General features: G+C 44.7%; 2 protein-coding genes and 1 non-coding gene across 5 annotated transcripts; 1 reads left to right on the top strand and 2 right to left on the bottom strand.

Annotated features, from left to right (window-relative positions):
* Positions 1-747: 747 nt before the first annotated feature.
* elmo3 (engulfment and cell motility 3) lies at positions 748-16,220 on the bottom strand. Of its 3 annotated transcripts, none has more exons than XM_067234333.1 (21): positions 16,057-16,220; positions 14,103-14,210; positions 13,495-13,535; positions 13,298-13,370; positions 12,553-12,603; positions 12,225-12,394; positions 11,319-11,418; positions 11,029-11,180; positions 10,740-10,818; positions 9,214-9,264; positions 8,936-9,058; positions 8,651-8,773; positions 8,325-8,429; positions 8,037-8,145; positions 7,198-7,334; positions 3,506-3,669; positions 2,490-2,602; positions 1,883-1,987; positions 1,667-1,746; positions 1,328-1,408; positions 748-1,026 (listed from the first exon to the last, which is right to left on the bottom strand). In XM_067234333.1, exons 2-21 carry the CDS (start codon positions 14,178-14,180, stop codon positions 814-816), a joined length of 2,148 nt encoding a protein of 715 aa, XP_067090434.1. In that variant the 5' UTR covers positions 14,181-14,210; positions 16,057-16,220; the 3' UTR covers positions 748-813. The 3 variants fall into 3 exon arrangements, with proteins under 3 accessions (XP_067090434.1, XP_067090433.1, XP_067090435.1); XM_067234332.1 differs by having other exon boundaries at positions 14,103-14,214; XM_067234334.1 differs by lacking the exons at positions 7,198-7,334; positions 8,037-8,145; positions 8,325-8,429; ... (10 more) ...; positions 14,103-14,210; positions 16,057-16,220 and adding an exon at positions 4,783-4,922.
* On the top strand, positions 10,360-10,430 carry trnag-gcc (transfer RNA glycine (anticodon GCC)). The gene has a single exon. It is a non-coding gene; the product is annotated as a tRNA-Gly (tRNA).
* Positions 16,221-16,583: 363 nt separating the features above from the next.
* Positions 16,584-23,439, bottom strand: e2f4 (E2F transcription factor 4). Its single transcript, XM_067234469.1, has 10 exons — positions 23,055-23,439; positions 21,559-21,668; positions 21,184-21,345; positions 20,959-21,002; positions 20,607-20,671; positions 20,066-20,354; positions 19,409-19,573; positions 19,221-19,268; positions 19,071-19,115; positions 16,584-18,602 (listed from the first exon to the last, which is right to left on the bottom strand). The coding sequence occupies exons 1-10, from the start codon at positions 23,211-23,213 to the stop codon at positions 18,487-18,489; spliced, it is 1,203 nt and encodes a 400-aa protein (XP_067090570.1). The 5' UTR covers positions 23,214-23,439; the 3' UTR covers positions 16,584-18,486.
* Positions 23,440-26,987: the final 3,548 nt, after the last annotated feature.

Raw genomic sequence — 26,987 nt, forward strand, 5'->3', positions numbered from 1 at the left:
TTAATTGCTTTTATTTGGAACCACAGGACTGTGTTGAACCTGACAGCCTTAGTTCCTGGTTTGGGCCCAACCATCAGCCCACCATAGCCTCCCCCCACCTCAGTCCTGCCTCCCCCCACCTCAGTCCTGCCTCCCCCACCTCAGTCCTGCCTCCCCCCACCCCAGTCCTGCCTCCCCCCACCCCAGTCCTGCCTCCCCCCACCTCAGTCCTGCCTCCCCCACCCCAGTCCTGCCTCCCCCCACCTCAGTCCTGCCTCCCCCCACCTCAGTCCTGCCTCCCCCCACCTCAGTCCTGCTTCCCCCCACCTCAGTCCTGCCTCCCCCCACCCCAGTCCTGCCTCCCCCCACCCCAGTCCTGCCTCCCCCCACCTCAGTCCTGCCTCCCCCCACCTCAGTCCTGCCTCCCCCCACTCCAGTCCGGCCTCCCCCCACCCCAGTCCTGCCTCCCCCACCTCAGTCCTGCCTCCCCCACCTCACTCCTGCCTCCCCCACCTCAGTCCTGCATCCCTCCACCTCAGTCCTGCCTCCCCCACCTCAGTCCTGCCTCCCCCACCTCAGTCCTTCCTCCCCCACCTCAGTCCTGCCTCCCTCCACCCCAGTCCTGCCTCCCTCCACCCCAGTCCTGCCTCCCTCCACCTCACTCCTGCCTCCCTCACCTCAGTCCTGCCTCCTCCACCTCAGTCCTGCCTCCCCCACCTCAGTCCTGCCTCCCCCACCTCAGTCCTGCCTCCCCCCACCCCCGTCCTAAGCTCCACCCCAGAATTTTGAGCCTCAAGCCCCATCCTGCCTCCTGCCAGCCCCCATCTCCATATATTACTGCTCTGCCTGACTGAAGTCATAACAGAAGTTAAAGTTGCTGGGGGGTTTAGGTACAGGGGGGGCATGGTCTGGGATTTGCACGTTTTCCAGGTCCAGGAGGCGGAGTTTGATCTCCATGGAGAGGAGGATCTCCAGCTCACTGCGCATGCACTCACTGCTCATGTCCTTCCCCAGGAGCACGCTCAGTCCGTCCGTCCACAGGCAGAACTGAGGGGGGGAGGAGCCCGGGGGGGGGGCGGGGGGGGTGAGCGGGAGATGACAAAGTAGGGAGGTAGTGTATACAGAGAGAAGGAGAGAGAGGGAAGGAGGGAGGGAGGAAGGGGAGAAAGGCGAGTTAGCAAGAGATACAGACAAACACCAAACTTTATGGCTCATAGAGGTTCGTTAAGCTGACAGAAACATGGTTTGACTATGTATTTTATCGGGACAAAACCATTTCAGACACACAGCAGACCAGATCGAGGATGTCTTCCTCTGTTTGTCCAAACTGTACAATACAGTCACTTACATCTGTCCGGGAAGAGGCTATGAAGTTCAGGCTGTACTCCTCCACATCATACGTGATGCTGAAGGCCAAGTCCAGATTCTCCTGCAAGAGTGGGTGCATGGTTGGGGCCAGCCAAATGAAGGCACTACTTCCCACCCGGAAACTAATTCAACATCCAGAATACTAATGGGTTCATTTAGCAGACACTTTCCTCCCAAGCAGCGAGCAGGGGGGAATTTGAACCTGTGACGTCTTGATATGCAGTCCAACTACTCTACCAGTAAGCTATACCCATCCCTCTCTCAGGTAACCATGGGCCACTAGTGGTGAGAGGAATGTGAGGAGTGTGGAGGCACCAACCTTGGTCTGCTTCCCCTTGTTCTCTTTCATGTGTGGACAGTCCTTCCCCATCAGTAAAGCCTTAATCTCTGCAACAGGGACTGCAGAAGTAGAGCAGAGGGGGGTGAGGAGGAGACGAGAGAAATGTGTGTGTGTGTGTGTGTGGGGGGGGGGGGGGGGGAGAAGAGAGGAGAGGAGGAAACGATGTACACATGCAGCTCAGAGGAAGCGACTCACTTTTTTCTTGCAGCATCTCGATGGGCGGAGCCTCTGTGTCCTCCTCCACATCGCCATAGTGAAGGACTTTGTGATTAGGTGACAGGCGACAGTACCACAGCTTATCTGAAACGGCCAATGGGAAACATCAGAGCGGGTCTCCCTCCTCTAATCCACAGAGCTGCTATCTGCCGAGATGGTGTCTGGGAATCTTCACTTGGCTTAAGGGCACCGACAGCAGCCCTCAGTACAGGACGCCCTGTGATCCCTACAAACGTGTACTTTATTTCTCTGTATGTTGCATTTGACATCCTGTTGTACCACTCTCATAACAGACTGAACCCCCTAAATTATTTGATGTTACACTTCAGATTTTATGTTTTTGCTGTATTGTACCATTTATTATTGTAGCTGAGATATGATTATTGCACCGCTTTCGGTAGCATTACTTAGGCGCTTTACTGGCTAAATACAAAACCGTAAATACAAGACCACCGAAATACTGCTAGAACTCTACACATCTGATCCTTGAATTTTTGCTGTCCCTTCTATATGCACTGTTTTCATGTTGCTTTGGATAAAAGCGTCTGCTAAACGATTAAACGGTAAATGAGACGGTCGGTCTCACCCTGTCTACGACGGCTGCTGATCTTGCGGAAGAGTGTTCCCTGACACAGACGGTTCAGTCTCTGCTGGCGAATCAGCTCCAGCAACTCAGGCTTCAAACGCTCCTTCAGCTCTCTAACACACGCACACACACACCACAAAACACACCGTCAGTCCCATCGAGCAAAACACAACTTATTCTGCTTACTACTACTCCTACTACTACTACACACACATACCTAGCTAGACAGAGACACATTCCTAACTGGAAACACATACCTAGCTAGACAGAGACACATTCCTAACTGGAAACACACACCTAGCTAGACAGAGACACATTCCTAACTGGAAACACACACCTAGCTAGACAGAGACACATTCCTAACTGGAAACACATACCTAGCTAGACAGAGACACATTCCTAACTGGAAACACATACCTAGCTAGACACACATACGTAACTAGACACATACCTAGCTAGACACACAGTGTCAGACAAAGCCATAACGTCATATCCAGCAGCTTTAGAGCTGGTTCAGTGTTAGTATACAGACACAGACAGTGACTCTGCCGAACATGTCGTTTGGTGACAAACATAGCAGAGAGAGTGGGTGACAAAATGGCTGGTTCAATAAGGGTAAAAACTACACAGCACACAGGCAGACACAGGTGGTCAGGGCGAAATGTTCTCCAAGCCGCACCTGGCAGGTGCGGATTGTTCTACAGAAGGTTGTAGAGGGTCTAGAGGAAAGGTTGTAGGGAAGGTTCTAGAGAGAAGGTTCTAGAGAATGTTCCACAAAGAACGTTCTACAGAGAAGGTCCTATAGAGAGGGTTTCAGAGAGAAGCTTCTACGGAGAAGGTTCTACAAAGATAATTCCAGAGAATGGTTCTAGATAAATGTATACGATTATATAATTATAGTAAGAAGGTTCTAGATATTGTTCTACAAAGACTGTTTGACAGAGAAGGTTGCAGAGTGTGTTCTAGCAGGAGGGTTTTACAGAGAAGGTTCTAGAAAAGGTTCTAGAGAAGCTCACAGGACAGGGGGTGCGAGGGTCTCCTCCTGATGCAGACGCTCCGTTTGCCTCAGCTTCAGGATCTCACTGTAGTTCAGGGCGTTGACCTTGTTCTTGAACAGTTCCAGGGACGTGGGCTTACTGGACAGGGTCCTGGTGATCTGCTCACGCACCACTTGCATCACCTGCAGGAGGGACCGGAGAAAGACCGGAGTACAGTCATCTATCACACCTTCACTAGGAGAGGAGGAAGATGGGGTGATGTGGGAGGGGGGGTTCATGAGTGAGGGGGAGACAAAGGAAAGGGGTATTGACCATGAGAGGAAAAAACGACAGGGGGAGAACGAGAGAAAGAGAGCGAGAGAAAGCAGGAGAGAAAGATTAACAGAGAGGAAAACGGGAAGTGAGGAGAGAAAGAGTGAGAGAGGGAGCAGAGAGGGCAGGAGAGGGGGGGTAACATAGAACATGACAGAGCAGGGTGTACAGAGAAAGAGGGTCTGTGTGTGTGTGTGTGTGTGTGTGTGTGTGTGTGTGTGTGTGTGTGTGTGTGTGTGTGTGTGTGTGTGTGTGTGTGTGTATGTGTGCGTTCACACACGCAATACACTCTGGTATTGCGGTCACAGTTGCACAGGGGAAAATCCATAAAACTAAAATCCATAGTTCACTCATCAAAACCAAACTCTGAACGTGCACACACACAGAAAAACTGATCTTCTCAATCTCTTCCCAAGTCGCAAGTGTCCCCTGTTTGGTCCCCACTCCTGTCCCCTGGCACACACCGAAGTATACTCACTAAGACTTCCCCTTGGAGATGGGGACAGTACCCAATCATCTGTCAGACAGACAGATCAATGATCCATCTATTCATCTCTCTATGTATCAATTGACCACCAGGTCAGGTTTTTTATTTTATTTGACTGTTCACTCACTGGGGATGTTAGCATATTGGTTAGCTTCACATCGATGGGCTACAGTCCGCAAAGCAACACTGACACAGCCGCTCACCATAGCTGACTATGAGACTGAAATACGTTCTACAGGTTAGCACACACAGTCCAGAAATACATGTCATGAAAGGTGCTGTTAGCATACACATTAGCATACAAGTATTCTATTCAGCATGTGTATTTAGGTTATCTATTCATTCAAATACTTACAGAAACCGAGACTAACATTAGGACATATCTAAATATTCTTTGAAATGAAAGACAATAAATTCAGATAAGTACCACCACACATTGGCAACAGCACTACAGTACACACAAGTTCAACGAACCACAAACGTGCCAAGCTCTCACCTCCATTATGCTTTCCTACTAGTTTAACCACTAGTTTAGGTGTCCAGTCAAATGAGAAATGGAGAGAGGAAAATGAGGAATGAGGAGAAGAGTGTAGGGAGAGAGAATCCGATTTATCATGAGCTCAACCAGCACTGGAGCTGTTTTGTAAACAGACAACCTGATAGTCACACACACCCCTGTCCAGCCCCGCTCTCTCTCCCCTAACACTAGAGTTCTCATGGACTGACCAATAGGAGAACCCCTGAGCGCTGATCTCACCGAAGCACCTGCCCCTTTTCCCTCGTAGTCTCGTGTGTCTGGTGTGTGTGTGTGTGTGTGGACACCAATATCGACCCCCTCACAAACATACACTCTAGCATCCCTCCAATAATGCAAATACCTTTCACGCACACACACAGGCCCCCCCCAGCTGGAAGTGGAGAGTTGCCAAAAGCAATTAACGGCTAAAATCAAGAAGAGTTAGGGGGGGTTATTGGGGGAGAGAGAGAGAGAGACACAGAGAGAGAGCTGTGTGTGTGTGTGTGTGTGTGTGTGTGTGTGTGTGTGTGTGTGTGTGTGTGTGTGTGTGTGCTAAAAGCCAAATATAGCCCATCAGTGTGGCAGGCTGTCTGGATGAGGTGTAGAATGTAACCCTGTCAGAGACAAGGACCGAGGAAAATGAAAGGACGCTGTTCCAATATAACCGAAAACCTGGGACATCTCGAAATATCTTTTACAGAATCGACCAATATTAAGAACACCAACAGTGCCATTGTTTGAGCTCATTGGTTATGCACAACAGAGATATTGGAAAGCAATTCCAAAAGCAACTCTTTAACACAAATGAAATCAAGTGAGCCTTGAGAAGCTGGGCCCTAACAGACAGGTCTGAGATGGCTCCAAGTGAAATAAAATACAATTCTTTGTAAAGCCCATTTTCCAAGCAATGTCACCGAGGGCTTAACAGATGCCCATAGAATTAGACCTAAAACAACTTAAAACCCTCAAGAAAGACAAGGAAAAACGTCTAAATGCATAAATGTAAATGTAAAAAAAAAATGAAGAAAGACAGTGGGTGAATCGGCTGAATACAATTCTGCCGTAAGAGTGGAGTTCAAAGTAAACATTTGCAAGTGATTCCTAATGTCCAAGTCTGGTGCGTTGTTGTTCTCCAGAGGTCTGTGTGTCGTGTCATTACTGCTGATGTCACCATGCCTTTGTGTGAACCTGCCCCTGTGAATCTGCCACCCCGCCGGTGTCTCTTTGTGCCTCTAATGCCCCATTGTCCACAGGTCAGGGCATTGTGGGTAGGGAGCAGTGGGTGCACACAAAGGCAGGCCGCTTGGCCGGACGCTGGCCCCCGGGAGGGTCAAAAGGTTGCGTGTTTACGAGAGGAGCAGAGCGGAGAGGACAGGGGTACTTTGTCAAACATGTCTGTGGACGGGATGCGTCTGAATACAAGCTCGCTCTGAGAGAAACCTGGTTAGCATCAGAAAGGAGATGCAGGCTATCACCTAGAAGCCTGCTGGTCACTGGAATATGAACCCCATTCAACCACCTCAAAGAGCTTTTGCTGTTGTCTTCAACCCCCTCCACGAGCCACAGTCTAGTCTAGACTGGACATCTGGTCTTATGCTGCTCCACCACTACACTAATCCTAACTGGTCGAACCCTATCTAGTATAACTGGTCTAGATCTAACATCCCTGTCCTGATGGTGTTGCACTACTGTTGCCATGGCTCCTGCCAAACTTTGATATGCTATCCACAGGTAATGTCTCGGTTTTCGGACTTGGGGTCAGTCCAATCCAGAAGCATATTGAACTTTAAATACATTAACAACTAATAAGCGTCTAGTCCAGATGACCAACCTGATATTCAGGGTAGTTGGCATCGCAGAATTGTGGTAGAGCACTCAATCATTACTTCATTAATTTATTCATTAAATCATTGTTTATTTGTTCGCTTGTTCATTATTTCATAATCTCATCAATATTCTATTGTTATCACATGATCAATGTCTCCAGCTCATGACCCAGGACTAACAGCTATGGATCTATATGCCTGAAATAAAGTTGAATTTAATTGAAATGAACCTCTAGTCCATCTGGTCCGATGCCACAGACCTACTTCTAGACCTCTGTGGAAAAGATACTGGCTGTTTTTGTGCTGTGATGTGGCGACTGGTAAATACACTATAAACTATACACTATACACTTCTGATCCCTGATTTTCTGCTGTATTTTCTATCCGTTTTTATGTCGTTTTAGAGCAAAGCTCCTGCTATGTAAAAACGTCATGTTTACACAGTCACGCCCTACAAAGAGTAAACCCACACCTAGTGTAACAGTGTAAAACTTCGGTTACCCCACACCCTAATTTAAACAGTGGGCTGGGCAGCTCATGGGACCGACGGCAGATATGGTTTGGGTACCTTGTCAAAGTCCTCCTGTGTGGCTCTCATCTCCTTCCAGGTCTTGTTGACCAGCTGGATGCAGACGCAGAACAGCTCCTCCAGAAGCCGATCCTGGGAGAAGAAGATGGGGTGGTAGTTGGACCCAGTCTCTGACGCTGGGAGAGGGGATGGGGGTGTAGAGGAGGAAGGAGAGGTGGCAGGGGAGAGCAGGAGAGGTGGAGAAGATAAAGAGGGGAAGAGAAAGGCAGAGAGAGAAATAGAAAGAATATGGGTGTAAATTAAATGTATACAATATATAGTATATTTGAGATGCCAGACAAGACCAGGCCAGACCTAACTTTTACAGTATATGTATTTCGGTATTTGAAGATCCCATGACATGCTGTTTTTGGATGCTTTTATATAGGCGTTAGTGGTCCCCTAATACTGTTTTTGAATTTTTTTCCCGAAATTCAGCCTTGGTGCAGAATTACAGCCACTACAAGTAGTCCCACAATGAGCTTTCCTCAGGACGTGCTGTTTCTGTGTCTGTAGCTTTAAATGCTATGAGGAGGAGAGAGGCGGGGCTAACTGCCATGCTCCGGTCTTTTGCGAGCCATGATGTCTCGAGGAAAACCAATACCGCGCTCGCACGTCCGTAGCTCATTTTCTCATTGGTGGGCCAAATTTCTAGCCACTGGGGGACCAAAGGCAGGCTAGGGGAACTCATATTAATGTTAAATAACCTCCTAAAGTGAACATTTCATGTCATGGGACCTTTAAGATTTACATTCCATTGTTCTTTTTTATATTATTCTATAAAGCATCATTTGGTTTGAGAAAAGGAGTTATATAAATAACAAATATTTTTTACTCACGGGGCTCTCCGATGCGTAGGATCTCACAAAGGATGAGGGTGAGCTGGATGCTGCTCCGGGCAAAAGGACACTCATGCTTATCCTCTCTGCTGCTGTTCTCCAGGACAAACTGAGGGAGGGAGGGAGGTTCCCCAAGTGGAATACAAGGGTTTGAAACCAAGACAGATTGAGTCACCATTGACCTCGGTTTTCCCTCCGCCCCTGCACCTCTTTCCCCAACCACACCCCTTCCATCCCTCACCCTCCCTAACCAACCTCCACCCGCCCCCACCACCACCACCACCTCACCCTGCTGTAAGCGTCTGGGTAGCGGGAGGCAAAGTAGGCCATGGTGTCCAGGGCTAGGAGGCCTGGGGGGGTACGGACCAGGTCCTGGCCAGGGTTACTGTTGTTCTACAGAGACGGAACACATACACACAGACACACACCAATTCAGCCACACATTTATATGCACACACACACAAACACGCCAACACACAACACACACACAGGACAGCTGTTTAAATCGTGGCTAGATGGATAGATGGCAGTGATGACAGACAACCTTTCTGTGTTGTAGTGAACTCATTTCTTACAGGTAGAAACACAGTAGTCCTAGCTCAGGTTGCACTCACAGAGAAGCCAAGCTTCTTGAACTCCTTGGCGCAGAGCGACCGTCGTCTCTCGTTGCTCAGACTGTTCTCACTCTCCATTTCAAACGCCGCCTGGCGGAGACCATGCAGGATCTCCCTCTGGTCCTGCAGGAGAAGGGGAGGGAGGAGGGGAGGGGTGGAGGGGAGGGAAAGAGGGAGGCGGCCAGACATGGAGAAAAGGGGGTGACGAAGTGTCCATGTTTTATCCCATTTATTGTGTGTATGTGTGTGTGTGTGTATGTATGTGTGTGTGTGTGTATGTCTAACCTGGTTGTAAGAGTCCAAGGGCGTCCTCATCCTCTGCTCCAGGTGGTTGAGAGTGACAGACTGCAGCACGTACAGATAGTGAGCCATCTCATCCCCGACCGACGCAGAACTGTGGATGATGTTCTGCAGGACCACAAACAACCAGGAGCAGGTCACACACCTTCACCCATCATCCCCTCACCAGCATCAAGTCCTCTCCTGTCACGTTCTGGTGTAGGGGAACCTCCATCTATAGCTTCATATGCAGCTAGACGTGCAGGATATGCTCATAACCGTACCTTGTAAATGTACTGACGAAGGTTCTTCTTTCCGAGGTATGCAAACAAATCCTGAGAAGGATCAACACTGTTAGGTTCACTACATCATAACAACAGATTCACCATTATCATTGGCACAGGTGGAGCAATACATAATTTTTACATTTTATGTCAATAAAACAATTGTAATTAAGCTTTTGTCCAAAGCGAAAAATAAATACAGGCATACAGTAGTGGTACTTTTGATTGTACGTATCTAATTTTAGGCTTTTGTATTTGAAATTAATAGAATATTGCCCCTTTGCATTCCTTATTCACTGGAACAACTTAACTGTAAGTAACTGAACAATTTCCCCTTTAGCTTGTTTCTTTCTTTCTACCTATCTACAATGCAGGGACCATTTTCCCCACAAGGTGGCAGTAAAAGCTACAGACAGGAGAGGAGGCAGGCGGCAGGAGGCAGGCGGCAGGCTGCAGGAGCAGACATGAGGGGACTTTGCCCCCTGTGAGATGAGATCATCAGGACTGCTAAAGCCCTCTGTTTAGCTTTAATTCAGGAAATCTGGAAAGACTTATCAATGTGCCATGTTTTTATGCAGAAAGTAGAAGCATTAAAAGAAAGCCGGGAGAAGGAGAGAAACGGAGGGTTACATAAAAGAATACGAGCAAGAGCTTTGGCTTTATGGTCATTGCTTGAGTAGAGCAGAGTAGAATAGAGAAGAGTAAAGCAGAGCTGAGCAGAGCAGAGCTGAGTAGTAAAAAAAAAAAAAAGGCAACAGACAAAAAAGAAATACAAAAATCCCATGCACACAACCTGCTCTAGTCAGTCTAAATCTGGAAACTAAATCACTCGAAAATATGCAAAGGAACGTCATAACAGAACAAGAACATGATTCATGAGTTGTCGAGGACTGAGCCTGGGACCCCTTCTCCCACCCGTAGTTAACCCTTTGTTTCTCTCCTTCTCTGAATACAGCTCGCTATTCTCTTCAACTCTTCACTCCTCCCTACAGTCACTCTACACCTCCCCTCCATGCTCCCTCCCACAACCCGTCTCCTCCATCCGTTACGCTCACTCCTCCCCTCCTCCCCTCCTCCAACCCTTTAGTGTGACGAAACATTTTTTTCCCTTTCAGAAGGAAAGCAGGCCATTCCACAGAACACAGAGCATTGGTGGTTCAGTGGTAGAATTCTCGCCTGCCACGCGGGAGGCCCGGGTTCGATTCCCGGCCAATGCATGTGACTTTTTTGTTGCTTGCTTTGGGTACACAATGACACACTTTGACTATCTCACGAACACTAAACTATCTAATGTAACACTGCACACTTAAAACTATAATTAGTGCAAACATATTGTAAAACAATGTTCCTAAACATACGCTTTCATTTAACATACAAATATCTAATCAAATCATATCCTCCTATACAAATCATATCCTCCTATAAATGTTCATTTTAAAATGTTATTGACACTTAATTCTATTATGAAAAGCACAAGCATTAGGCTGAATGCTACCAGAGGCATATGAACCAGAGCACAGCTCTACCTGTCGGTTTGCATCGTCGGCAGTCTGGAGCAAGGCCATCAGGAGAGCCATGGCCTTGGTCTGGATCTGTTGGTTGGTCCTGAGATACAACAAGGAGGAGGAGGGACTATGAGGAGAGATAGGGTGCACAAGGACATAAGGAGAGTGTGTTTATGTATGAGCCTGTGTGTGCGCGTGTGCGCGTGCGCGTGCGTGTAGAGCGAGAGCACCCAATGGACGGGTGAATAAAAGCCTGTAAAGTTACACAACAATGAAATCAAACACACCCAAACTGGGATTGGCTACATACACCTGGAGGTGTGCGATGAGTCTCTCCATGGTGACTTCCTGTTTGACCAGCAGGAAGAGGCTGGTGCTGCTCAGGACCATGCTCTCCAGGATGGCTAGTGACACCTGCTGGATGGAGGCGTCCGCTACCTTGGCGTTCACGAAGCTGGCAATCTGACAGTGAGACAGATGGACACACACACACACACAAGTGCACGCACGCATTCACACGCATACACACACACCAGGCAAATAATATGAGAAGACCAAAAGAGAGATAGAGAGAGATGGAGAAAGAGGGAGTCAACTGACCTTCTTGATGAAGACAGAGGAGAGATTCTCCCAAGACACAATTCCATGATCCATCAGCTCCATAAAACCCGTCAGTGTGTGGGTCATGATCAAAGGGGCCCTGACACACACATACACACACAGCACAGGATGTGACTACATCAGCAGACCCCCCCCACACACACACACACACAGATGACTGCGGTGAAGAGGTGGACAGGAAGTGACAATCTTATTAAGACAGGAATGTGTGTGATGACTCTTGAGTCCTGAGGCAGGAACTGCTAAACTGGAAGAGACTACTGTATCATAATCTGCAAGTATACCAAACTACCTGTAAACCTATTCATAATCCTAGACCTGGATTAGGACTATGTTAACTGTGTATGAAGGACTTCCATAGCATTGATGGTTTGAGACTATACTATAAATCAGGCTCCTAGAGTAGTATTCGCTGATTAGCATTAGTTCATTAGCATTAGCCCATTGAGATGGTCCCACACAGAGAATGTGAGCAAAAGCAAAAATGGGAGTAGAGGGAGGGGTAGAAAAGGTGGAACAGACAGAGAGAGATGTGTTCAGTTGGGTTGTAATCACCTCATATCTCAACACCAGCTTCTATCAAAGCAACACATTCCTCTCCTGCCTGAGCAAATATTCACCGTCAACTACAACCTCAACCCTCCCTCCTTCCCCCCGCCCTCCTTCCCACACACACACGCATGCACTCCTAGAAACATGAACACCAGAACAGAATTGGGAAAAAAAGAGAATGTGTGCGCATGTGTGCACCAGTGTCTGTGTGTATGTGTATGAGTATGTGGCGTGTGCATGCATGTACCACTGTGTGTGCGCGAGTGTGGTGTGTGGCGTGCATGCATGCACGCGCATGCACTGTGTGTGCGTGTTTGTGCGCGTGTGACTGACTCTTTAGCCTCCTCCACAATCTCCACCAGCAGGGCGTGTCCATCTCGGCTGATGAACTCCTGAGCAAACGTCACGTCGGTGGACACGCTGGCCAGCTGCTTCAGCGAATCACAGCGCACGCCTGAGTCTGAGCTCTGGATGCCTTTATACAGGTCCTCTGCACAGCGACCCTACACACACATAACATACACACACACACCAAACACATACATATAAGCGCACCAGATAAGCTTAAAGTAATGGATTGGCTGTGCAACCATGCGCACACACACAGGAGATACAGTGTGATGGTTGTGGCTGGATAGTGGCCTCCAGCCAGCAGACTCACCGGGGCCTTGGTCAGCCGGAGAATGCAGCCGTTTTTTATATCCAGACGATTCTAGAGCACACAGACCACAGAGCAGACACAATAATACACATTTATATATATACACACACAACACACTTCACAGGAAACACAGAGGTTATAACTGATGACAATGTTCACACTCAGTGTGTGTGTGTGTGTGTGAGTGTGAGTGAGTGAGTGAGTGAGTGAGTGAGTGAGTGAGTGAGTGAGTGAGTGAGTGAGTGGGTGAGTGAGTGAGTGAGAGAGAGAGAGAGAGAGAGAGGTTTCTCTGCAGCTCTGCAAGGTGTTATCCACATAAATTCAGTGACCAGCTTCCCATCTGATGGAGAGGCATGTGTTGGAGCTTTCTAAAACGACAGCGGGCTTCCAAATATAGCTCCAGCTGCTACACACACTCACACATTCCAAAGGAAGAAATCTACAACCGAAAACAGCTTTACAGGACAAATCACTGGCTACTGTCACAGACTGCATGCACTCTGTGACAGTAGGTCAGGTGTCAGGTGACTGAGCGGTTAGAGAATCAGGCTAGTAATCAGAAGGTCGCTGGGTCGCTGTAAGTCGCTCTGGATAAGAGCGTCTGCTAAATGACTAAATGTAAATGTAACTCTCAGAAGAGAGGAAGATATGACCATGGAGATCAGATAAAGGTGATAAAGGCTTTATCTGTTACATTAAGGTTATATTTGTCAGATAAAAGCTATATTTGTAGTTCTGAACTGACCGATTCAGTGATGTAGGTCTGAACACCATCGGCGTACTGCAAGGCATGGTTTTCAGGACCTTGAAGATTCCATCTGTAAGCAAACATCAAACACACAGTAGCTACTCATACATCTTACATGGTATCTCACTCATACTCACACACGCATAAGGTACGCACATACACTTAGTACACACGCACACAGACCGTACACTCACCCGTCACAGACCTCCTTTATCACTGCTGACAGTGGCTTTTTCTGTACAGACAGACATGATGAAATGCAGTCAGTGCGTTGGAAATAAAGGAGACGTCTCCAAAAAGGTATCACACACAGTCTAGAGTACACACAGGATGGTTGGCTGTACAGGAACCCCAAGTTTAGAGTTACTATTCCTCTGTGCATTTCAGGAAAGACAAGCTTTACTACTTGTATGTCTGTGCCACCATTACCCTATCATTAGTGGTGCCCATGGTGGTCAAACAATCAAATGTTTCGGTGTACTGCGGTAAACCAATCACTGCCCTGTAATTTGTGGCCGGCGACAAGGTCAACCAATCAGATGTTTTTGGTGAGATTTGTCAGTCCATTGGGAGTGTTTCTGATGGGCCGAAGTGTATGAAATATGACTGAATGAACACTACTAACTACCTCCTCCTTTTTTTTTTAAGAACCTTCAAAATCTCCATCAATTACAATTATTAATCAATTTTGACCTATAAAGTGCATCTATATACTGTATACAGCTAATTGGTTTACTTTGAAGAGCCGTGGGTAAGGATTGCCTATGTGATTCCCGACTTATTGTAGCTGCCCAACTCTCACCTGGTCCAGTTGTATGAGTTGCGGGTAGGCCCCAGGCATCTGGATGGCGATCTTCACAATGTCCTTTTGCTGTGGCATCCTGGCTGCTGGGCACGGCCGTCCTCCTTACTGCCTGACAGATAATATCAATGTAGAACAAGAGGGATATAGGAATTCTCATGGTCTGCTAAAAATGACTAAATGTAATGGTCTCTTGATGGCTTCTGAAGAAGTCAAATTGACCGGCTAAGACTGGTGTGTTTGTGAGCTGATGTGGTCAGAACTGCAGAGTGAGCTGAACTACTAGAGGTTTCGTTTTCAGTTTGGTGATCTTATGTCTTCCTCTTTTAAGATACTTTACTGTGTCTATCAAGCTGAGAGAGCTAATCCCTCTATACTACTAAATCCACAGTCACACACACACGCATCTATTTCCTCTTCAGCCCTGATTCGGCTTCCATTGGAGACAGTGAAGTTCTTTTCATGCCTTTTCCCAAACATATGGAAACACTACAGCACATTCTGAAAGGACCCTTCTGCATCTGCTTCAGGACAATCTCTCGCTGTCTTTCGCTTTTTCTATTCCATTTTTGTGTGTGTATGTGTGAGAATGTGTGTGTGAGTATGTGTGTGTATATGTGCAAGTACAATCCTTGTAGCTTACTCTTCAATAGTTCCTCTAACACACTCTCTACAAAACAAGAAGCTAAAACAGAAACATTTTACTGCTGATGCCGAACTACAGTTTCTGTCAAAACAGAAAGCATTCTAACTCCAAACTGCACCTTCAGCTGTTAGGCCACAGACCCTACTAGGACTGGGATTAGGGTTAGGTGTAGAGCAAGGGTTAGGGCTCAGGTTATGGCTAAGGTTAGCTAACCTTCAGCAATCCAACCTTGCACCATCTAAATCTTAATGCGAACTTGCAACATGCAAGAATGTCACTAACGCACTGTAAACACAGACTGGTAAACATAGCTGGTCCCTAATCAGTTAGAAGAGGAGGAATGCAAGGTAGTTTGTTGAAACATGCTCCAATCACCCCCAGCCAGCAGCACATTCTAAAATAATTTCTCACTAACTAACTTGTGTAATAACAGTCTGAACAGAAGTCCAGTATGTTGAAAGAGAGACCTCCGAGATGACACGTGTGCCTTAAACCTGTGTGTATGTGTGTGTATGCACGCATGTGTTCATGTGTGCATGTGTATGAGCACAGGTGTGCTTACATGTGTGTGTTGCCAGTAACCAAATCAATTGTCTGTGCTCCTATAAATATCCTGATTCATGCTTCAGCCTTGTGTTACAGCAGGCCTTAACTGTGGCATGGCCCCCCTGACCCTAGAATAACTGTCCTCCTACCCCTTGCTCCCTCAGGGAGAGAGGGAGGGTATGTTCAGCTGCCTGGAATTCCAAACCTGACAGACCACTCTCCAAACACACACGTACACAGTTTGTTGTCATCTTATCTGCGCCAGTAACCCCAGTTTAGTATCTGTGTTCTTCTGACAAAGACTGTCAGTGGTCGACCCTCCAGTGAAACTGATCCAAGCAGACACACGATTAGCCCAGTCCTCTTTCCCCTGTGGTTCAATTCAGCTGTGAGTTTAGTCACGCTACCTGACACTTGGGATGGGCATGGGAATATTTGGTTTGCTTCAATATAGCACAGCCTGTGGCAATGCACAGCACGAACAAAACTATTACCTTAAAACTAAATGTTTTTACAACCATATAGTTAGGATAACTATCATTATAAGCAAAAGCATCTGAGAGACAAATTACATTTCATGTCAGTCTGAGGACAATGAAAGTTGACATAAATTGAGGGAGCACAACACGAATTCAACCTCCAGGTTCTTTTCAATCACGTTCGATAGCCAACATGTTGGTTCTCGTATAGGCAAAGCTAAGCAACAGCACGTAAATAAATCGACAAACTAGTGAGTGAGCTGACATTTTCTTCGATTCCTACCTGTTTCAAAAATAGTTTTACAGTCCTCGCGAAAGAGCCGAGTTCGGAGAAGGTATCATTTGGAGCAGGCTCCCCGAAAATTAACGACAATAATCCTAGATGAAAATATTGATAATGGAAAACCTGGAATATTTCGGTGGAGGGACTTCCTCCAAAGTTTTAGAAGTAATTGACCATTCAAAGTTCCGGGTTTTGCAAAGCCACAACCGCCCTCTATAGGCAGACCGCCCCTGCTACTTCCCTTTCTGCATGAATGGAATAGTCCACATTAATTTCAGGAATACCACCCACAAAAAAGTAAAGTGTAAGATACAAATACATAGGCTACAACACTTAGGCCGTGAAAAATGTGTCTCTTTTGGTGACGGAGAATTATCTGAATTGCTGTCTTTGGCTTGTTGCGTTCTCATTCTCAATCTAAAAACATCCATGTATTGAGTCAACTAGCCTAATCCGAGTTGGTTCCCAGGGCACTTCAATTGACTCCGCAAACCGCTGGATTTAACCAGATTTTTATTTTATAGATCCGACCATTATGCCAAATAAAACAAAAATGTCACATGATTTATTTATTCATTTCATCGAGGTGACGTAACTACAATATAGCCATCATCATGAACCAGTTTAAATGCTTTGATACTGTAGACAGTATCCTTCACAAACATACAAACGCCCGCGAACACATACACCCTGCTGTTTCTGATAGAAATCCCTGGGTTTGGAAAGGCTTCAGTGAATTGACAGCAATACTTTTGTAACCAGGTGAAGGGTACCTCTATAGTGTTTCATTTCAGCCCATACCACCCCTGGTCTATGCTCTTAAAGCCGTGTCAGAGTAACCACCATGCTCACATTTCGTATAACTTCCTTTATATTTATAATGAATATAACTTCATTACATTTACATTTAGCGGACGCTCTTATCCAGAAATTCATAATTTAAAGTAAAACTAAATGTGAGTTTGTGAGGTCTAGCTGGTTCCATGCACATCACTTATCCCTATGCAAAAGGAGACAAAAGAATGACAGCATAAGGCTAGATAACCAGTTCCAGTCAAAAAGAGAGCAAGTTTAAGTCACCATTCTCATATTGACCTTTCAATCCTTCTAAGACATCTGCCAGCAAGTGTATGGGGGTTACGGCTTTTCACACTGTCATATAGGCATGAGAACACCACCCATCCTTACTGATCGGACTGGTGTAAAAGTGCAATGATGAGAAGAGATTTCAGAGGATAATTTTGTACATATATTCCACATAACTAAATCCTCAGATGAGTAACATTATCTAACAGATATTAAAAATATATATATAGAGGCTGTGACACAATACAGAGGCTATTTCTATACAGAGGCTTTGACACATGGAACACATTTGGAATAAAAAGGGAAAAAAACAACCTTAAATGTGTAATATCACATACATCTTTTACACAGAGAGAATGATATAAACGGGGGTACTTCAGACATATGTCTACAGGGTTGAGCAACATATTAACAGACAATAAACCAGCACTGAAAAGTGCTGCTGTTCTTCTTGGCAACTATACATTATCTGTAAAAGATACAAATGAAAACATACATTTGATTTCACATACACTGACACGCATAAGCTAAATAAAATTATGTTTATGGAGGACAAACAAGACAATGAGGACCAAAGCTCGTCATCAAGAGAATGATCGGTTTGATTCAGGACTGTCTGATTCTTTCAAATGATTTGTTCGCTAATGTTGTCCGTCTCTCAGTCTAACGTACTGTAGCTCATTGACATGTCAATATCTGTGGTACAAAATATATATTCTCTATATACAGGACGACAGTGCATATTTAATCAGCTGTGCTCTGTCAGCGCACGTTTGAGCTCGCACGGCTGTCTCAAATGTGTGTGTGTGTGTACAGAAGCCAGGGTGTATAGGTCAATGACAGCCTGTGTGTGTGTGTGTGTCCACATGTGAGTGTCTGCTGTTTGCGTCCGTGTGTCTGATGTGTGCATGCTTGCGTGTGTGCATGCGTGTATGGCGGGGAGACTGCCAATTGTTTCTGTACGTTTGTACCATGGCTTCACCAAACACACGTGGAAGAAATTACATTTCTCACACACATAGCAGTTTCACAAAGAGGAGGCATTTGACCTGAGAGATTTAGTGAGTTTAGAACGGACACACTGTGTTAAACCTCAGTACCTGTATCCATGGAGACTGGGCTCAAGGTTAAGGACATAAGGGAAACCAACGTTACAAAAGCTCCATCGTATACACAGGAGAAACAACATTTTCTTATAATACACAGAGATCCAAAAATAGAATCGCTCATTTGCTTTTAAGGTTGTGTAGTTTGTTTGTGTTTTTCCATAGAAAATGTAAAAAAAAGATTTGTTCCTCTCTTCTTCCGGTACGACTTCTGCACACAAGCTGAAGGGTGGTGATGTCAGAGGTTAAGGATGGGCACGTCAAAAAGGTCACACAGGCCCTCGGTCTCGTCCAGGTTGTAGATGTAGTCATGATCACCAGGAGGAGGGGACAGGCGGAGGAGAGGAGAGAACACTAGAGAGAGAGTGAGAGAGAGAGAGAGAGAGAGAGAGAGAGAGAGAGAGAGAGAGAGAGAGAGAGAGAGAGAGTGACAGCGAGCAATAGAGAGCGAGAGAGAGACAGTGAGAGAGAGAGCGAGAGACAGTGAGAGAGAGAGACAGTAAGAGAGAGCGAGAGACAGTGAGAGAGAGAGAGCGTGAGAAAAACATACATCACATATAAATACCCTCCTGAGACCCAGGGGGAAATACATTACGAACAGGATTTTTCTTTTCTTTTTTACACAACAGTTTTCTTATTTGGTAAACCAGTGGCTCGCAGACACATCCATGCGCAGCAGTGGGATGTTGTTCCCCTAGATTGGCACTGGCCATGCTACACATGGACACAAAGCAACCACTCACAGGGTTGTAATGTCATTTTTCTGAATCTACCCATCCTTCACTTGAGTATCTGCATTTAATTCATGTCACTTGAACTTACCTTCTGAGGACATTAACTCCTCCAACAAGTCTGCACTCATGATCTCTGTTAGATGAAGGGATGAAAGGATCAGATGGAGATTAAAAACATGTTCATGTTACACTTGATTGATTCCTGATTAAGAGTTTGAAGACCTGAATTACTACTTGCCTTTAGTTGGGTCAAACATTTCAGACAGGTCTTTGGGGAAATCCAGCACTATGGACAGAAGGATTGAAACGTTAGAATGGGACTTTCATCACTCCTCAAAATTATAGTTTTGGAATGGACAAATATATTACGTTTTGGAAGTAATGATTTCAGTTCAACGAATCCAAAGCATCCACTCGCACACTTACATTCAGAGGGTGCTGACTTGATTGGCTCAAAGACTGCAGAGGAGGAAGGCGAGCTTCCGTCCAATGAGGCGGATGACTGGAGTGCCTGGGCGTCCAATAGCGGTGTGGGTCGGATAGATGTGTCTGAGGCTGCAGCCAATGAGCTCCCATTGCTGCTTGTTATTTCTGGGGAGGGGGAGGAAGGATGACATCAGCTACACAATGAGCAAGCATTTATGAATGTTGGGGGGTATGTGTACAGCTCAGTGATTAGAGTATTTGACTGTAGCTCAAAATGGATACAGGTTTTAATCCCACTGTACATTGCTTTGGATAAAAGCATCTGCTAAATGAATACATTATTATATTATTATTTTAAACATACTGGTTAGGCTTTCACACTTGGCAATTGCTCAATAACTGCTCAACATCTGTGACATTTCTCAGAACACTTACATCCCCTCAATGCATTAAACCATACTTACAATCTCTTAATACATTTCATCCCTTATCTAACACATGCTTACAAACCCTTAATTAATACATACAAAGGTAATGAGGTAGTCAAACAAAGCCCAGAACTCTGTCAACAAACTCCCCTCTCAAATGTGCATCTTATACACAGACACACGTCACCAGACGCCCTGCCCCCTACACCCTTCCCCCAGAGTCCCCCACCTGTGGTGGCAGCTGTCTGGGAAGAACTGCTGTTGGTGGCAGGTACAGCCAGACTGGGACCGGAGGAGGCTGAGGAGGGGGCTAGGAGCTGGTGAGGCTGAGAGGAAGGTTTGGGGCCTGGGGTGGTGGTGTTGGTGGTGGGGGGCAGGGTCTGGATCATGTCCTCAGGAGGGGGGACGGGTAGCACCACAGGAGACGGGCTGGACGGGTCCTTGTTGACCAGAAGCACCTCAATGGGTCCTGCCGAGCTCTTCAGGCGGATCTGGTACTTCTTCTGGCCATTGATGGTCTGTTCACACGGGGAACCAGAGAGTACGAGACAGCGTTTGGGTATAATAGACACAGACTAAAAGGCATCTCTGGCTGTGTGTGTGTGTGTATGAATGTGTGTGAGCGAATGAGTGAGTGAGCGAGCAAGCAAGAAAGCAGCATGTGAGTGAATGTATAAATAAATTATTACGTATGTGAGTGTGTCTGTGAGAGAGACAGTGAGAGAGACAGTGAGAGAGAGACAGTGAGAGAGTTAGAAACTGGTACTTACAGACTCTGGGACAGGCACTTCCAGCTGTGTGCCTGTGGGGGCACGGATGGCTAGCAGGGTATCACCTAGAGGGCACAGGACACAGAAGGGGTGCACAGGGGCGGAACGAGGAGGGGGGTCACAACTATGACAGTGTACATGTGAAGCCTTGGAATAAATACGCGATAAATACAACCTTCCTCCTTCCACAACTTATCTGCAAAGACTAGATGGGTGAAATGTAAAAGACTACAAGCTTTCACCAAACCAAAGATGGTTAGATCAGATATTTCCTAAAGAGCATCTTTACTTTTCCAGAGTAGGAGAGAGACGGAGGACAGCTGGGAAAAGAAGGAAAGGCAAGGAGGCCTACCCTTGAACGCTCCACACAGGTCTTCGTGTCTTACATAAGCCAGAGTGGATTTGTGTTAAGGGTACAACATCTTACCACTGGAACATAGATCACTGACCAAAACACTCTAAGCAAATAGCAGGATTCTGCACAGCAAGCGAGGCACAGGTAGGACTCCTGTTATGTCTACGACCCCGAGTTTCATCGCCACGTTCCTGTGGGCAGAGCTGCTACAGTAAAGGATATGGGCTGTTCTGTGAGTCGTCCGTGACGTTTTTGATGCTCTGCTGGACCCAGACCCTCTGCTGGTCCAGCTCCTGTTCCCTCCTGTCAAGGTCATCCAACTCTGCCTTCAGGTCTATCAGCTTGTCTGCTATCTCCCTGGTGTTGCAGCCTGGGCCCACACCCCTATGGACAGGAGAGGGAGTGATAGAGGGGAAGAGGAAGGGAGGGGGAGAGGAAGGGAAGCATACACAAATAGAGAAATAAACAGACAGACAGAAGGGTGTGAAGTGTAAGCGATGCAAAAAGCTGAAATGTTGGAAGGCCAGTGTGTTGGATAACCAGAAATGATTCCTGTAAGCCTGTGTATACATCCTGTAGCTACATTCAGTTACTCACTTCCACTGAATGCTGTTCTTGGACTTCTTCTCGATCAGACCGATACCCTCCAAGACGTTGGTGATGTCATAGATGCGCCGTTTCTGTCGGACGGCTAGAGTGTCTGCAGCCTGTCGGGAAGAGACCAGCAAGACATCTTAGTAGTAAATAAGAAAGTGTTTGCTCAGCAGTTGATTTTATCCAAAGAGATGTACAAAGGGGCAATCAAACCTGCAACCTCTTGATCTGCGGTGAAATACTCAACCACTGAGATGCAACCCCTCCCCTACCTCCTGCCATCACCATCTCAGCTCAGGGGAACTGCTACTAATGACATGTGGTGTTTTGGGTAGACTTGGTAAGTGTGAATCAAAAGTGATGGATCAAGAGAAGGTTCTGGTCCTGAATTTACTATAGTCCCTGAAGTAGCCATCTACACCCTACACGCGTGTACAGATCCACTTCATTTTGTAAGTGATGGCCTTACTAGGAGTAGCCTACTTAGCAATGGTATCAACACTTGTAAAACCACACATTGACAGGAAATGACAGAATGAAACAGTTGTTTTGATATGATTAACACCCTCCATATAGAAACTTTCCAGCTTTTACTTTGACAGACAGCCAAGTCACACTACACGTGGTCAACCAGCATTTGATAAAGTGTACAGCAGAATGTCTAGAGCTGATAACCGTTTGGTGTGTTTTAGGCCGATCTATGCCACTGCCTACACTTGCCATGTTAAAACAGGGTGTACTCAGTCCCACCCTGGTCTAACTACCCACAGAACCAACCACAGTAACTGTGACTGGCCTGTAGATAAAGGGTGAGGACACAGATTATTTATCTTTATTTGAAACCTTCTTTCAAACCTTCTGGCCTAGACTTTCAAACCTTCTGGCGTCAATATAAACTTACCCTTGTGGGTGAAGTGCATATGCCTGTTTGTGTGTGTGTGTGTGTTCTCTCTGTGTGTTTCATTCTGATACTGTACAACTATTCACAGATGTCCATTATGGGCAAACTGTCGACCAGTTTGACGAGTTCGTACAATGCTGACTGCTTTACAGATTGATGACCTAGAACATGCTACACATCGTACATACAGAAAGCATCTGTTTAGATCATTCAAAGTTTTGCTTCTGCCAGTAATGCCAGGACGGCCACTAAGACAAATCCAATACAATGATGAGTTGTAACCTCACAAGAGTTGAGGCGGTTGACAAAAGATGACCCACTTTTACACAGTGGAATCTGCAGGGGGCAGTCTGAAAAGTTGTCCAACTTTCACAAGCTGGGCTTGCAAATGTGCGTAACGTTAGTACATACGTCAAACTCAATGACAAGTTAATTTATTAACGGAAGCTAACAATCACTGTTGAAAAGCACTCAGCTAACGTTATCATTTGAGTGGCCATCCATTCAAACGCTAGCTTGTTAGCTAGCATTGCAATGTGGTGGTGCAGAGGGGCTCGAATGACATCCGCGTGCCAACAACAAAGAGGTGCATGCTTACTGCTTTCAGGTCCAGAACTCCATCCTTGGCCTCTTGCAGTAACGTGACGAACTTGGTCGTGAGCAGCCCAAGGCTCTTTTCGTGTCGGCTGGGAGTTTGAGGCTGCAACGAATCTGCCATTGCTCCAAGTTCGGTTCTTCCCGTCTCTAGCTCCATCATATTGTTCGGATCCAAAGCTTTTAGCTCCAGTCTAAGCCTCTACTCACACTGTTAGTACAGTACTAGTCCTAACACCACTAGCTAACTGTAGCGAGCACCCCTGCGACTCGCACTAAGCAAGCGAGAGAAGCGGGGTATGTGTCAATGACTAAACTAGGTGGTAATTCTGATAGTCTGGCCTGGCCCGGTCCAGATTGTTTATCTGGTAGTCCAGAACAGGCCTGTGAGATATTTCAATGAGCATAAGGTCTGAGAAGCCGTTGAGCACGCTAGGTATGCTGGGATAGTGTTCTCATTAGGTTGCCAGGTTTAAGAGAAATAGTGAAACAATCCAACGTAGTCTGCTGATGGATCTGTACAACACGGTCAATAAAAACACTGAAAATACCACGAGCCTTGTTTGACACCTGCCTAAATCTATTATAGAAAATACATTACCGCTGTTAATCCCACATGGATCCGAGCTCTTCTTGTCCGGAATCTTGTAAATCTGGCAACCCGCAACAACTAAAGACCTTCGCTTTCTGGGGAACAAAGTTTTTTCACAGCTTTACACTCAATGGTCATTTTATAGCAATCAAAGATAACACTTTGGAAAAAGGCTACATTAATTATCTCGTAACTATATAATATGTAACGCCGAGTTAGTCAAAATTAAATAAATACATAGGCAAATAAATAGATAAATACATACATAAATAAATATGGCTATGAAATAAATTCTGAAATAAAATAAAATATGGCAATAAATATATAAATATAGCATTATATAATTATATAGCTGAATCCATTTACCGTCATCAATAAATAAATACATTTATTTATTTCAAAACTACGTTTTTGAAAAAACAACATTTATTTATTTCATGGGACTTTTATTTCCTAATGCCAAATTTATTTACTTTTTGAGACTTTTATTTCCTAACGCCACTCATATTTCCGAGCACCACATTTATTTCTGTGCTGTATTTATTTCCAGTCTCACATGCAAACGAGAGGGGCGTGGTTATTTTCAGACCAACGCAGCTGCACAAGATCGAAGGCAGATAGGGACACCTAGATTCGGTAGATGATGGAAGACATTAGTCGTGTCAGAGATCGCATGCTGGCCTTATAGATGAAGACTTCAATATCTATGTTCTGTAGAGCACTTATCCGCCAAAGTACCTCTACAAAATCTACAATGTGTGCCAAAATAATATATCCTGACAAGCCATGCTGATCAATTTGATCTATAAGACGTAATTTTGAAGAAAAAAAACCTAATTTTGAAATAAATAAATGTATTTATTTATTGATATTGTTAAATGTATTCAGCTATATAATGCTATATTTATATATTTATTGCCATCTTTTTTTCAGATTTTCAATTTATTTCATAGCCATATTTATTTATGTATGTATTTATCTATTTATTTACCTATTTATTTATTTATTTAATTTGGACTAACTCCGTGTTCCATACAATAATACCCAACAAAATTGTACATGTTAGTAGTATCCTAGGGCTAGGCTGTTACTTGAAGTGTAGTTTACTGAACTCGAACCCCCGTTAATCCACTCCCCTCATATACTGCTAACTCTCCTCTCCTACCTTACATCTGCCTTCACTTTGTTATTTGCACTACTGGAATGTCAATTTGCACTACTGACTGTTTATTACAGTAACAACTGTTTACTTATGCATCTTACACTACAATACTTTAACTGGATTATGCTCATTTGCACTGCTGACTGTTATTTACAGTACCAACTGTTTACATTTGCATTTTGCACCGTACTTCTAACTGTAATATGCAATCACTTTCCACTGCACTTTTACACTTTTTTCGGATAGCTTCTGTCCATACTTTATTGCACTACACTGTATATCCTGCACTTGCTGCTATTGCACTTCTGGTTAGACCTAAACTGCATTTCGTTGCCTTGTACCTGTACTTGTGTAATGACAATAAAGTTGAATCTGATCTGATCTGAGTTCGCTCAGTTGGAGGGTAATGAAGTGTATCTACAATCTACATTGCAGTTTCTATGTAACAATGTTATACTGTAACCTAGGTATTGATATGTAGTTCCATGATAGTTCATTTACTGTAAGTACTGAAAGTGTTCAAATTATTCAGTCAATACTCTCGAAACAGAGATTACATATAACGATACACAACAATTTATAGATTCCACACACAGACAAAACATTTATTTAGTGACTTACATTTTTGCAGATGAGTAAAGTGTAAAAAGCAAGGGCATCTTATTAAAAGTCTTTGCGTTTTATGTCACTTAATACACACTCCAAATTAGCATTCCTCCCCTAAAACAACAACGTTTTGCTTGAATCTACTATCTGGCAGTTTCCGTGGCTGATTATTATATCCTATTATTTCTGAGAATATATATATATCTGTACAACAACTATAAAAGTCATAGGTCTATTGGTTCCTAATAAATTACTTTCAAATACATAATTACTATCAAACAGTACTTACAAATATAGTGAAACAAAACGTAATAGACTCATTAAAATCGTCAGTAACATAAACTATTTTCATATAATTTATCATAAATCAACAACAAAGATAGGGATTTTTTCTTATGGTCTTTAAGTATGTAGGTAAATGTACAAATGAAGGTCCAATATTGAAGATTCAATATTTAGTTTGTTGGGAAGCTGCCAGCTCTACATGTATTTTTACATTGTCATGAACAGTTTATTCAGATTCTAGTGATTCTAGTGGTTTTTAAGCAGGACAATCCCCTGTCTGCATACAAATAGATACATTTCCAAAATATTTCCATAACAAATAATCTATTCAAAAAAGCTCTTAAATTAAAAAATCCAAGACAAATTTATGAAGATATTGACAACACAAGATTCATGAAAAAATAAGGCAAGTTTTTTTTTACATCTTTACAAAATTGCTGTAAACATCTATTATGCACATCAGAAAAATCATTCCTCATACTGAGGAAATAAAAACCTGACTTTTTTGTCATCATATTCTACAATATGCCCGTCTAAGGAATGATGGCTTGATCCTCTCGCTAGTAAACGAAAGAAAGCTCCATGGTTCAGGGTTCAGGAGAAGGCAGTTGATTCACAGACAGAACCGCAGCAGACCTGATAACTAACACAGATATACGTACACACATACAGACACAAACACCTCGATCCTGTGCGATCTTATCCGAACGAAATACAATTGAAATTATTGCTAAATTGTTTGTTTTTTTAACTCTTGGAGGAAACAGAGATAGAGAGCGTGTAGCAGCAAATACATCACTAGTGATAAGGAGGAAGAGCATTTTTCCCTCCTCTTCTGGTAATTTTCATAACAGAAGTGTGGAGAGGACTACAATAAAGTAGGATTTTGCAGGTATTTAAGGAAAGGTTTAAGTGGAAGTGTCAGTCTTTGGATAATTCGTATTATTTCGTTGACAAATGTCGTCATGATGTCATCTCGTTAATTCCTGTAAAGCCCACAAGACCAACCAAGCAGATGGAACAAAACAAAAATATGCAGGAAGTATTAGATGTTGTTTCGGCTCTGGATTTAGAACTCATCCAGTGCTCCAGCCTTCTATCTCACTGCCCAGATGTAATAATGTAATTGAATTTGAGAGAGTGGGATTGAACCACCAACCCCTTAAAATATTTTACTCATATCTTCTTCTTTTCTCTCTTCTTCCCTCCTTTTGCTGCCTCATCCCTCCCTTCTTCATGCCCTGTGTCTTCTAGGTCCTTGTCCGAGGATAAAGTGTCATCTCCCTGGGTGC

This window comes from Osmerus mordax, chromosome 4 (genome assembly GCF_038355195.1).
Source record: "Osmerus mordax isolate fOsmMor3 chromosome 4, fOsmMor3.pri, whole genome shotgun sequence".
Classification (NCBI taxonomy): Eukaryota; Metazoa; Chordata; class Actinopteri; order Osmeriformes; family Osmeridae; genus Osmerus; species Osmerus mordax.